This window comes from Talpa occidentalis, unplaced genomic scaffold (assembly GCF_014898055.3).
Source record: "Talpa occidentalis isolate TD23 unplaced genomic scaffold, MPIMG_talOcc4v2.1 talOcc4.13, whole genome shotgun sequence".
Taxonomy (NCBI): Eukaryota; Metazoa; Chordata; class Mammalia; order Eulipotyphla; family Talpidae; genus Talpa; species Talpa occidentalis.
This window is the reverse complement of record NW_023601322.1, coordinates 69,044,376-69,057,324: the sequence shown is the minus strand read 5'-3', so window position 1 is coordinate 69,057,324 and position 12,949 is coordinate 69,044,376. Positions and strand designations below refer to the sequence as shown.

General features: G+C 39.0%; 2 protein-coding genes across 2 annotated transcripts in view; one reads left to right on the top strand and one right to left on the bottom strand.

The window, feature by feature from the left end:
* CTNNA1 (catenin alpha 1) overlaps positions 1–12,949 on the top strand; it is a 176,287-nt gene that overhangs the window by 105,327 nt on the left and 58,011 nt on the right. The gene's annotated exons all lie outside the window — the stretch shown is intronic.
* Positions 7,404–11,817, bottom strand: LRRTM2 (leucine rich repeat transmembrane neuronal 2). The gene is made up of 2 exons (XM_037509202.1): positions 11,353–11,817; positions 7,404–10,995 (listed from the first exon to the last, which is right to left on the bottom strand). The coding sequence occupies exons 1-2, from the start codon at positions 11,354–11,356 to the stop codon at positions 9,449–9,451; spliced, it is 1,551 nt and encodes a 516-aa protein (XP_037365099.1). The 5' UTR covers positions 11,357–11,817; the 3' UTR covers positions 7,404–9,448.

Genomic DNA, 12,949 nt, shown 5'->3' with positions numbered 1-12,949 from the left:
GATCTGCAGGTTCTGATATGGCTAAAAATGTGTGTATTCATTGAAACAGATTTATTCTTAGTAAGCTTTATATTTAATAGAGGTTTTTGGTAATATGAAGGATCTCTATCCAGCTGTACTGGTCCATGTGCAAAATAGACTGATGGTTATCTTTGTGTTTTTAAAGTCTCATACCTCCTGTGCTCATATCCTTCAATTATCTTGACAATTATGTTTAGGAACAAAATCTGCCACAGTTGGACAGGCAGCTTTCTAAATTAGATGGGGTAGACTCGAAGAATGTGTTTTTCTAAGCAAAAAAGAAAAAAAAGGACATATAATAGTCACCTTTAATTCTCACCTGTGTATTTTGTCCTAAAATACACAGAAACTGACATAACAATGAAATTATTTCTTATTTTGTTTAAAAAATAGTATCCATCTATGCATTTATGTAATGGATAGTATGTGTTGCCCTAATTTTATTGAACAAGCAAGAGACATAACTTGATTTTAAGTGACTAGCGAGAGGAATTTTAGAATTAGGGATTCTAAATCTTTACAAATTTAGCCTTCATTCAAAAAGTCAGAGTAATGTTGTATCTAATATTATAATACATTTTATAAAGCAGATTATGAGACATTCTGGTCAGTTTTATATCTGTATTGGATATAACAATATTGTATCCAATCTGTTGGCTTGTTAGAAGCTCTTGCTAATTATCAATCTTCATTTTGGATACTGTACATTAACTTAGTGAGGGACATGATGCTAAAAAGTAGAGTCAGGGAGCAACATAGGGGCCTAATGTTTTTAATGTGATTTTATATGATTATAGTCTCTACTTGATGGATCTATCATTTCTAGTTCTCCATATATTGCTGTCAGAAATAGCAACTATTTATTGAATGTTTTCGTGTGCCAGCTTGTTCTGAGGCCTCTACATGTATTAAATATCCTTGTGGTTGGGCCTCCCCGGTGGTGCAGCGGTTGAGCGCTGGGTTGGGAAGCTGCCCGCAGCCTCTGCAGCACCGGTTCGATCCCCAGCCACCGGGCGAGGGTCCCACATGGCATACAGACCTCTCCTGCCGGCCACTGCTCCCCTCAGCAGTGCACTTCGGTCCTTCTGCCTGTTCTGCTCCCTGCTCTGGCTCTGGTGAATTCTCTCACCCTCCTGCGCTTCTGACTGTACCCAGTGCTTGTAAAAATAAATAAATCTTAAAAAAAAAAAAAAAATCCTTGTGGTTGCTACTGCTTTTAATTCCATGTTAGGGATAAGACACCCAAAACACAATGAGATTGAAGGACTTGTCCTGGGTCACAGGCCTAGTTGTGGAGTAAGTCTCTTAATTGCTGTGCTGTTTAATCCTTTTGAAATCTGGGTGGTTTTTCTAGTGGTCCACAAAGTGAATTTTACATTTTTTTTAAAAAGAATTATTTCTTTATTGGGCCTCCCTGGTGGTACAAGAGGTTAAGCACAACACTGTGAGGCTGTCCACAGCCTCTGCAGCATGAGTTCGATCCCCGGCCAGCCAGGGAGATACCCACATGGCAGAGCAGACTTCTCCTGTATCACGCGCTGCTCCCCTCAGCAGTATATTTCAGTCAGTCTGCCTGTTCTGTTCCCCACTCTGTCTCTGGTGAATCCTCTCACCCCCACACCTCTGGCCTGAACCCCAGTTCTTGTATGCATAAATAAATCTTTTATTAAAAAAAGAATTATTGGGCCTCCCCTGTGGCGCAGCGGTTGAGCGCTGGGTTGCAAGGCTGCCTGCAGCCTCTGCAGCGCCGGTTCAATCCCCGGCTGCTCCCCGGCCACCGGAGGAGGGTCCCGCATGGCGCGCAGACCTCTCCTGCCGCCCGCTGCTCCCCTCAGCAGTGTACTTCGGTCCTTCTGCCTGCTCTGCTCTCCCCTCTGGCTCTGGTGAATTCTCTCGCCCTCCCGCGCTTCTGACTGTACCCAGTGCTTATATAAATAAATAAATAAGTAAATAAATAAATAAATAAAATCTTTAAAAAAAAAAAGAAAAAAAGAATTATTCCTTTATTGTAAGATTTTTATTTATTTTGCATAGAAGAACTGGGGTGTAGACCAGAAGAACAGGGTTGGTGAGAGGATTCACCAGAGTCCGAGTGGGGAGCAGAACAGGCAGGTCCACTAAAATACACTGCTGGAGGGGAGCAGCTGGTGAGACAGGAGAGATCTGCTATGCCTGGGTTTAGCACCCTGGCTGGGGATTGAAGTCAGGTCAACTTGTGTTTGGGGTAGTGTCACTGTAGAAGCTTTGAGACTTAACCCCTGGGCCACCAGGGATGCCCCAAATTTTAAAATTTTAAAGAGATAGTTACATTTCTGGTGGCTAGTTTGACTTCTTTATCCTTTCAGATGTGTTCTTTCTTAGGAAATTAGTTATTATCTTAAAAATTCTTACCTAAGGAGAACATTGTGATTATCATCAGCACTAGGGATGATACATAATATGTGCTTCTCTTTCATGATGTACTGCAAGGTTTTAAAATTTTCAAATTGTAGTCCTAGTCTAGAAGATATGTAATATAATACAGTTGATATTTTCTGTGTGTCTCTTTTGTGATGGGTCCCAGGGATATGATAAGGAGGAAACATAAATTGCTTTTCCAAGTAAGTACATGTTCATTTTTACCAACTTTCCAGGCTCCTGCCTTGGCTCACCATAAAGGCTAGGTGACCATGAAGCATGTAGCATACTTGTGTAGGCTCCTTAACCTTAGCTTTTTGAAAGGTTGACATGAGTTACAAGTCTGCCTTCTCTCTAAACTCCTTGGAGATCCTGTCTGACATGTTTAATTATCATTCCTACTGTTCACCTCATTTTATAAATAATCCACAGACATTTACACTTAAATGTCTCTCCACCAAGTCAATTAGTATGCTAACATTTTCAGAGGAAAATCATTTTTTTCCCCCTTTGCCTTGACCAAAGAGCAAGGGAGAATAGGGCCACATCAGAGTATACCAGAAAAAATTATTTCATTGCTGTACTAGGACTTTATTTGTGATAACAACACTTTAGTATCTGGTTAAATCACTAGACTCATACCCAATATGTCCATTTAATTTCAAGATGTTCTTGAATCTTCTAAAAATTAAACAGGACCCTCAAGGTTAAGACTCCCTGCTTTTGATCTTTTTACAATCTTTTTCAAGTATTCTGTACATATAAATATCATTCTTAATTTCTGTTACTTTATAGTGGTGGTATGTAAATGATGAAACACATTGTTTTCAGAGGTTTTTGGTACTATCAGTTGGTCTTACTGTATTTAGGAACTAAGCCCTGGAACATTTTTTTTTTTTTTTATCCCAAGAGGAATCTTTTGGTTTTGATGGTGGTGAAATAGGTGGATATTCCTGAGCTTTTTGGAATTAATATAAATTATAAATATAAATTGTTGTGGAGTTTTGGTCTGATTTTCCAGAAAAAAGCAACCTGGGGGGGAGAGAGAGAGAGAGAGAGAGAGAGCGAGCGCGAGAGAGAGAAGTGTGAGTGAGAGAGAGTGTGTGTGTGTGTGTGTGTGTGTAAGTGCACGCTAGGACGTGAGGATATAATTCTTGTACTTTGACCACAATTGTGAATATTCAGTAAAGTTAGAGTTAACTATATTTTTACTTTTCCTTCACCATGGTTCTTGGCAAAAGGTCTCCTGGTCCATGAAAGTTATAAAAAGGCTTTGGAGTTTGTCTCTAGAGCTGCAGTTTTAAAATATGGTTCCCAAGTGAAGGAAGCCTCCTTCAGGATTGTTGTTCACAGCCATTTCTTTATTTTATTGAGTTTCTAGTGGAAGTTTCCGAGTTGGAGGCCATATCTGGATTTCACTTTCTCATCTCCCTGTATAAAGGGAGGGTATATTGAGTTTTGAGGGTTTTGCAAGAAAGGATGCCATGTTGTATTTGCCCTTGTGATTGCTTGCTTTTTATGTCTCCTTCATATCGGGAAGGGAGACTCAATATCTGTTAGGAGTATTCCAGATACTTTGACTAGTAGAGAGGAAACTGAAACTCACGCTAAGGGTTTGGAATCACTCTGATTTTCACCTCTTTTCCCCTCCTCTCTTTGTAAAAGACAATTTATAGTACATTTTGTCTCTCTAAGGGAGACTTGAGTACCCAGCTGGCTAGATACATTTAAAGAAATAAAAAAAAAATCTCTTTAAACAGTCCTTGAAGAAATCTATTATAAATTTGAGTGGGAACCTGAGAATGCTGTGGCATACAGGCAAAACTAATTAAAATAACTGATAAATCAGATGTAGCTTCACCTGGGATTCTCAAGATTAAAATATCTGAGAATTATGTTAAAAAGCTTTGCTTTCAATTCCAAAAAAGCTTAGGAATTTGTTCCTTCGTGCAGCTTGGAACCACTGTCACCTATGCCCTCTAGTGCATACATGTAAGTTTGACAGTAAAAGTTTGTGCTGTTGTTCCTGCCTCTGCCCTTGTTACTTCTGAGATTCCTGGTATGAGAGCTCTCCTGATCTCTGATTTCCTCATCCCTGGGTGTTAGGGAAGGGGGTGACCTTTTTTTTCCCTGCCTGTATGGTTCTGCTGCACTGCTCCAGAACTGGAGAAACAGTAAGTACACCCTGGAAAGTATGGCACTCCTGGCAGTAAACTCCTCTACACCAGGGCAATTTCTGTTCCCCACAACTGCCCAGACACAGCATCCTGTTTGTTCTAGTCCCCAAACAAGGAATGCTAATTTAAAATCTTTCTCTTCATTTCCCCCATCTGTACTTCTTGGAATAGTATCTGGGGTAGCATAGATCATGTAAGGAACCTAGAGATCCCAGCATGCTCAGCAGCTGTTGACTTGCCTCCCAGGAGTGGTGCTATTAGGTGCTACTAGTATCTACCCCAATGGATGTCTGAGGTATAGAGGTCAAACAACAACTTGGAGTTACTGTTGGGGAGGGTGGTGAGCCACATGGACAGCTGTTTGTCCTCTTGCTAAGACTTGTGTTAGAGCAGCTTCTTAGTGCATGCTTGGGTTTATTGGCATGGTGACTTTTTAACCAGATGTAACCCCTTTTACACACACACACACACACACACACACACCCCAACAAACAACCACCACAGCAACAACCACCACCACCCCCTCACCTCCCCATCCAGAACCTTTCTTTCTTATTAGCCTAGTTTTACCTCTATGAATGAAAGACAGGTGATGATTAATGGCCCCCCTTTCAACTGACACATTTGGCATTGTCGAGACTATGGCACAAAACAACTATTCATTTAAGGTTCTATATCTGTCACAAATGGTTTTTCAAACTTCACATGTCAAAATTGATAGGTTACCAAGGAAAAATTAAAAAAAAAAAAAAGACTCACTTTTTACAGTATGCACAATTTTAATAACAAAACTTCCTGTACACTGTACTTTGTTATCAGCTCCCCCAGACCCCCCCCTATAGTAGTGTTTCTTCCCACCCCTCAACCCACTTGCCCACCTCCCGCCCCACCAAAAAAAAAAAAATGGCTCTTAAGGTGATATAACACAATGTGTTTAGACTGTACTTTTAGTCTGCAGTCTCAGTGTTGATAGGAAAAGTTCACCAAACATTCCATAGATTAGACCTTTTTTTTTAATTACCAAGGAAAAATTGGTTAGTTGAAGGAATAGCAGACGTTTCCAAATGTTTGCAATAGCAGTATGAAAAAAGCTTAAACAGTCAGTTTCTATTTGTTTTTGGCCTTAAATTATTCAAGTAGTGCAAGTTTGCCCTAGGTTCAGAAGAGAAATATTTGTGGATCACCTTATCATTTTTATTTTTGTATTTTTCTGGTTGAAACACTTTAATTAATAAGGTATGAAAAGGATGTTCCAAATAGGTCTCTTACTGTATTGCTGTATTAGGAAAATGATCATGTAAGTCAGTTTCTAAAAATACTCTTTTAAAATTTCATATTGATATTCACATTTTTGAGAGAAACAGCATTTATAGCTTTTCTCCCTGATACATGTATGTAGGAAGTATGTCTTAAGAAAATGATATGCCTATTTTGAATTTCATGGTTCAGACCTAGGGCTATATAAAACTCATTTTTATTGGAAAGATGGAGTCTAGCTCTTGGTGACTAGCATTAGAATAAGCAGATGGATTTTAATAATTTGTGGAGTTGGGAAGTTCAATCAATTCCATTCATTGAATTGGTACAGAAATTAACTTAGGCACATTAAGAAATTACATGTGTTAGTGTAGATTTTTGGCTTAAAAAATTAGTCTTTGCTATTTGATGTTGGCAGTGGGTATTCTCTGAGTTGTTTGTAGATTTGCAAATTTATCAGCCTACTCTCATTTCAGAAAGGTGATTGAAAATCCCTGGCAAGCCACAGAAATTAATATAAATGATTCCAAACTAGCTCTTAAATGCTAGGTTGGTACAGTGTCATAGCCATCTTTGGCTTTCCTTTTTCCAAAAGAGATTTGTTTTTTCGTTCTTGGTTTCCTCTAACCTTGAAAATTAAAAAAAGAGAAAAGGAAGGGAGTTGAGGAAAGGTTGTAGAGGATAAAACCACATGGAGAAACAAAAGCCCTAACATTGTGTTGCCGGGATCTGCAGTATAGCTGTGATGCTTTTCCATTCTATCCAGTTGGTAAAGAGAGTTCATATGACTAACAACCTCATCTTCAAACTGGTTCTGACACCACAACACACACAGACCCAAATTAAATGGGATCCTGCCTTCTATAGGCAACTGGAAAGGGAAGTTTACACTTTAAATGAGAAAGAAAAAATGTTAGCTTGGCACACTGTTAGTTAACTTTTCTCAGAAAACATTACTTTAAAAAAAAAAAAATGGAGGGCAGAAAAACAAATCGGTTTTTTTCCAACTGGCTGTGTTTGTCTTTGTGGCCTTGGGTATGCTATTCCCCTGAATTAACTAAGTGGCTTGATTTTCCAATTTACTTTTCTGCAAATATTAAAGATATTACCAGTTGCTGGTCCATTTGACAAACTGTAATCTTTAGGATTAATGTGGGAATTCCCAGCCAATGTTTCTCACCCTTCTCACAGTTTGAATTAATTTTGGTTGTGGTTGAAATGATGAAAAATAATCCTCTGTTCTCCTCAGGGCTAGTGGAATTTTATGTGTTCTGGACACGGTTGTATTGTGACAATGCTGTCCCCTGACAAATGGCTGTGGTCACCCTGATAAATGGGTTGGTAAATTTTAGCATGTGGAATTTGCATTTGTAGTGGGGTCTTCTGATATAGCCCCTCTGTAGGGAAGCAGTGAGCAGCTGCTCTCTCTGCTGTAAAGTCAGCTTCTGTCTGCCTAAGCAGGTTCTGGTTTAAGAACAGATGAAATGCTCCCTGCTCAAGACTAACTGAACTTGACTAGGCTGAGACTTAGCCAAAACTAATCTACCCACCTTAAAAATGTTGAGGGTACTTTCCTACCATAACTTGTCATCTTGCCTGCTTTTTACTGAGACGTGTTTTCTTTGATATGTAGGTAGACAGCTCTCTCTTAGTACTAAAGAAGAAAAAATTAGGATTAAATTTCATGAGATAAACTGTAAACATGTTTTTAATTTAGTCAGGGAAGAAAATTCTCTTTGAATGAAGGGTATTATGTTAATGAAAAGATAACATTTTAGGAGATAATATTTCTCTGAGGACTTATGCCTTTTTTCACGGAGTAAATGTCAGTGGTAAAAGTGCTCATTATTCTAAAATCAAGTCAGTAGTCTAATTTCACAATTTTTGCTACTACATGCATGGAACTTGTCTATAGAAAATTTCTGTGTGAATCAGTAGCTTGCATCTAAATTCCAAATATATCATAGTTTCTTCTATACAAATCGTAATTGAAGAAATGAATTACTTGTGGCTCTTTTCTGCATGAAAAATGTGCCATCATGTTTATTTGCTCATTATGAAATGTTTGTATTGACTCCTGGAGAATCTCTTAGCCTTTCCCTGTTTCAGTTGCAGGTCAGGGGCCTTGCCTGTTTGATGCAGATTATGTGCAGTTACCAGGTTCTCACAGCTGGCTGCCTTTTAACTTCAGCTAACCTGTTTCTGTAAGAGTCAGATTTCAAAAACCTTTCACCAAAATTCCCCTCTCCTTTTCATCCTCTTGCCTCAGTGCCACCTTTGAGTCACCACTGTGTGGCTGCATATGCATGTAGAGTGTTCTGCCACGACAGGATTTACCTTGGTAATGTATTGTCCCTTCACTTAAAAAGGAACTGCTCTTACAGTGAATATCTATGTTTATTGTTAAAAGGTGAAATTTTAGCATATAATTTTTAGAAAGTGAATTTTTGTGGTTTCTTTATACTATATTCTAACAAAAATTAGTGTTATGCCTGTTGCTAGCCAATTATTTTTTATTTGACTCTAAGATTTGAAGATTAGGAAAAGGCAGAAGAGGTTTGAACCCTTTTGTTAAGGTATTTTTGATCCTGACAGGAGGGAAGGAAGGAGGAGGGCTGGTGGGGGTGGGGTGGGGGAGAGAATATTTATGTGTGTGCTTTCAAACTAGAGGGAACCAGTCATAGGATGAAGTTGACTCAGTTTATCTTTTTTCCTCTCCAAAATAATTTCTAATTTTTTCTCATATAAATGTAAATATAGGATTTAGTACACTAATTAGTAAATTGGTAATTTAAAACTAGTTTAAATTGTCTAAATGGCACAAAACTCAACATGCCCTTTGTAAGTCAAACTAGATGTGTGTGATACAACAAAGTCAGTGTAATGATTTAGTATTGATTTCTTTGTAATGAGACCTTTTCACAATCATTTGGATTCATTCTTTAAATATATTAAAGAGTCACTCAGCTTATTAGAATTACATAAAGGGTTCTGATGTTTTGATGTGGACTTTTATACCTACTAAACCAGACAAAAACTCTGAAAGAAGAGTGTTTAATATTTACCAGTCTTCAGCATACATGAAATTATACTTTCCACACTGGCAATAAATTGTAGATTGGAGTAAATGCCAAATTATCATACAAAAGAACTTTGCTAAGTCTCTTTTTAAGCAGCAAGCCAGTTGTGGTACTTGGGATGGAGAGCAGTGATTAGACAAGTATTGATCTATATCATATTTTGCTCAGTAGCTTATTTCCAAACTGTTTTCAGTAGAAAATACTAGCTTATGGAGACCTTAGTAAATGTTTACACATGACAGTATATAATTACATACATGAAATGTCTTATTTTGAAGTAAGCATTTTTAGACTTTCCAACAAGAGTGCAAATTAAGGTGAGCATTGCTTCATTTAGCACTTACAATATTGTTTAATTAAAAAAATTAAAATACTTCAACACTTCAAAAACTTAAGTCTCCACTTAGTTTGGAAAATTAGGCTTAATGTCACCATTGGTAAAAATTAGATATGTATTTATTCCCTACTATGTAAAATAGGTTACTTATCTGATATAATTTTTGATGACGGTTGGTATTATACTTCACATTCTTTGTATGGCAGCTGCTGACACTTGCACTGTCCATAACCATTAATGATGATGAAGGGTCCTTCATGGGTGGGTTCATATTCATTATATGGTCCTTGGTCTGACATGTTTGACATATGGAGTCGTGTTTGGGATCGGAGCTGCCTGTGGTTCTGAATCATTGAGCACTGCCTAATTCTTCTTAAAGTGGGAGGGCAGCACTTCCTGGAGATGAACACTATAAAAATAATAAAAAAGAAAGAAAACAATAAAGCCATTGTTCCTGTAATTACCCGCTGAGTGAAGATGGCATTGTCTGGCTCGGGGAAGTGTTCCTCAGTAGTAACTGCTATGCCTGCAGTAGTTGGGATTTCTTTGTCTCCCACATGGTAACTTGATGAGCTTATTCTTTTTGTATATTCAGTGGTTGGATCTCTATAAGTTGTAGCCATGGCAGTGACAGTGGTTGATAAATTCCAGCAGAGCTGAAATCCATGGACTGCATCTAGAATATCCTCTCCTTGGGTGTGGTCAGGGCTGTGGCATAGGATGGAATGCTCCCACCGACCTTGGAAACTGCCCAGCCAGGAGGCCAAAGCACATATTCGAGGGCTGCATTCCCACAGATTGCCAGAGAGACCAACGGTTGTGAGAGATATCAGGGAATTTAAGATCTTGGAATCAAGGCTGTTTAACTTGTTGTTATCCATGAGGAGTATTTTAAGATTAGGCATCGTTTCAAACACTGTCAGGTCAATGGCTTTGATTTCATTTCCAGTCAGGTCTAGCTTTTCTAAAGTGCCCCAGGTCCACTCCATCCCACATGTCAAGTTGCTAATTTTGTTCCATTGTAAGAAGAGTGTGTGCAGACTGCTTAGCCGTAGGAAATGAGCAAAATTAATCTTCGTCAGCTGGTTGTGCTCTAGGTGAAGCTCTCTCAGTTTGATTAATCCCGCAAATCCATTGCGAGCCAAACTTCGCAAACGGTTTGTGCTCAAATCCAGAAACTCCAGACTACGACAGTCCCAGAACAGGCGTACTGGGATAGTCCGCAGGGAGTTGGACCGTAAATGCAAGGTCTGCAGCTTCCGAAGGCCGTAGAAGAGCTCTGGGTGCAGAGATGACAGCTGATTAAAAGACAGGTCCAAATTTTGCAGGTTAATCAGTTGAGTAAAAGTTGTGTTTGGCAAGTAAAATATTTTGTTGGAACTTAAGATTAATTCCTTAAGTTTATAGAGTCCTTGAAAAGCATCTTCCTTTACTGTTGAAATTTGATTGTGGTCTAAGTGGAGCCAGGTAAGTTGACTGAAGCTGGCAAATTGATCCCTTTCGAGCTCTGTGATGTGATTGTGCCTCAGAGACAGGCCCAGAGAGCCCTTGTCTGTGGTGTTTGGCACTGAGTGGAAGCCCTGAGAGTCGCAGTAGAAGAGCAGCTTCTCACAGCGGCATTTGGGTGGACACGCCATACCCAGGGCAGGCAGCATTTTTAAAACCATACTCATTGCATATATTGCTGCCAGCATAGGGGCCCCTAATGGCCACTTGAAATGTAAGCCTGCAGAATATAATTTAAGGAAGACAAGAAGATAGGATATTTTTCAGCAGAACATAGAGGCTATTTTAAAAACAACAACATCATAACATTATAGATGAAAGATTTCACTGCATAACATTTTTCATTTGCTGCAGAACAACTAACCTTGTTAGTATGACTAAAACAAAACTTGAGTCATTTAAAAAAAAGATAAAACATCTTCTCTTTTGAGCTACAGATGCTTTTAATTTAACCATACCCCCCCCCCCAAAAAAATTATATGACGGTGATTTCCCCCACAAAATGCGAATTCAGTGGCTTATTTTAAAAGCGTGATTCCTCGTGGATCCTGCAAGACAAATAAATGCATGGACTTACCCATTCTTCTGAGCACATTGGAGGCTGCATTCAGTCGCGGTTGTTAGACTCAACGCAGTGAGTCTGTAAAAGGCTCTGACATGCAGGAGCAGGAGCCTTTGACCAGTTTCCTGTTTTCTGTGTGTCCCAGGCTTTCTGAGTAAAATAAATCCGCTAGGGTGAGTTGTTTTTCCCCTTAGGATATTCCTCTTGAAAGCATTGGTTTCATTTTCTGTGACCACTCTGATCCCCTAAATCAGTTTTGAACACAAGTTGTTAATTTCGTCCTTCTAACTGCTCAGCTGGTTAATCAAAGCTTCCGTCCCTTCTTTCCGCAGCCGTTAGTTCTCTTGGTCTTAACTTGTTGATGGCAGATGGGCTGCTTGTTGCAGAGAAGAGCTCCTGGAGCAGCATGAGTGCATTTACTGAAAAGCTTTTCCGAGAAACGGCACAAGAATGAATTTGCTTATGTGCTGCGACCACACAGAACTGTATATAGGCTGACGTCACCGGGTGACGTGTCTTTTGTTTGGGTTTTCCAGAAGCTTTACTGTTACAGAGCACTGTGCTTTGTAACAGTATCGGGGTCGTCGCAAGACCCCCTGGTTACAATAAAGCGAGAAAGAAGAACTCCTGGCTTAAAAACATGGTTTTTCTTCAGTGTAGGAAGCAGCAGTGAGGTTGTAATAAAGGCTGCATTCAAGAAGACCCGTCTGAACAGTGAGTTGGGTTAGCAGAGTGATGATTTTTAATGCCTGGGAGAGCCAGCATTAGACTGCCGATTCTGCATAGAGAGCTCGTCTAAATGGGCAGAGCCTGCACGATTTATGAAATACTAATTTAATGCCAGTCAGCCTTTGCTCTGGTAGTTTGGAAAGCTACTGTCACCTTGTTGCCTTGCTGGGTTAAAATAGTAGTGTGAGTATGATTGCCTTTAGATGTATTAGTAAACTAGTAAGTGGGCTTGGCTTCTTTGTCATTAAGAGCTTAACCAAGAATAAAGGACAAAAAACAAAACAAAACAAAACAAAAAAACCCACAACCCAAAAGCTTGCAAAACAAAGCTTTTGATTATTTTGTTCTCTGAGAATTTCAAGGGAACTCTAATTAGAAAGATTTCTTCTTCCGTCCTATTTTATAATAATGTTTTATCACAGTACTGAATAAACAATAATGCTGATTTGTTCTTTGGATGTCTTACTGAAGAAAAGGGTAGGTTGGTACAGTCACTTAATACTGCATGTGCTAAGTGTTAGAGGAACAGAAATGGTTTAGGACAAATGATAGAGTGTGGCTAGGTTCTAACACAATCCACACAATCCCTTGTTATTACCTCAAAATCTCACCTATTCCTTTATCTGAAAGCCTCAGCTGATGCTGGGATTGGGGCATTGTGGCACTTAAATAATAGAGCATTTATACACTAATACCTTCTACTGCTTAAGAACTGACTTTGAATCTCGTGCTAACTGTTGTTGAAATCTCTCTAGTAGGTATAAACGGTCACTTTGGAATAGGATTTTTGCTGTGAATATTTTTACTTCACCTAACTGTCTTTTCATTTTGAATAGTGCCATCACTTGAGAACTTGGTTATAGATATATTGCTCCATGTTTAG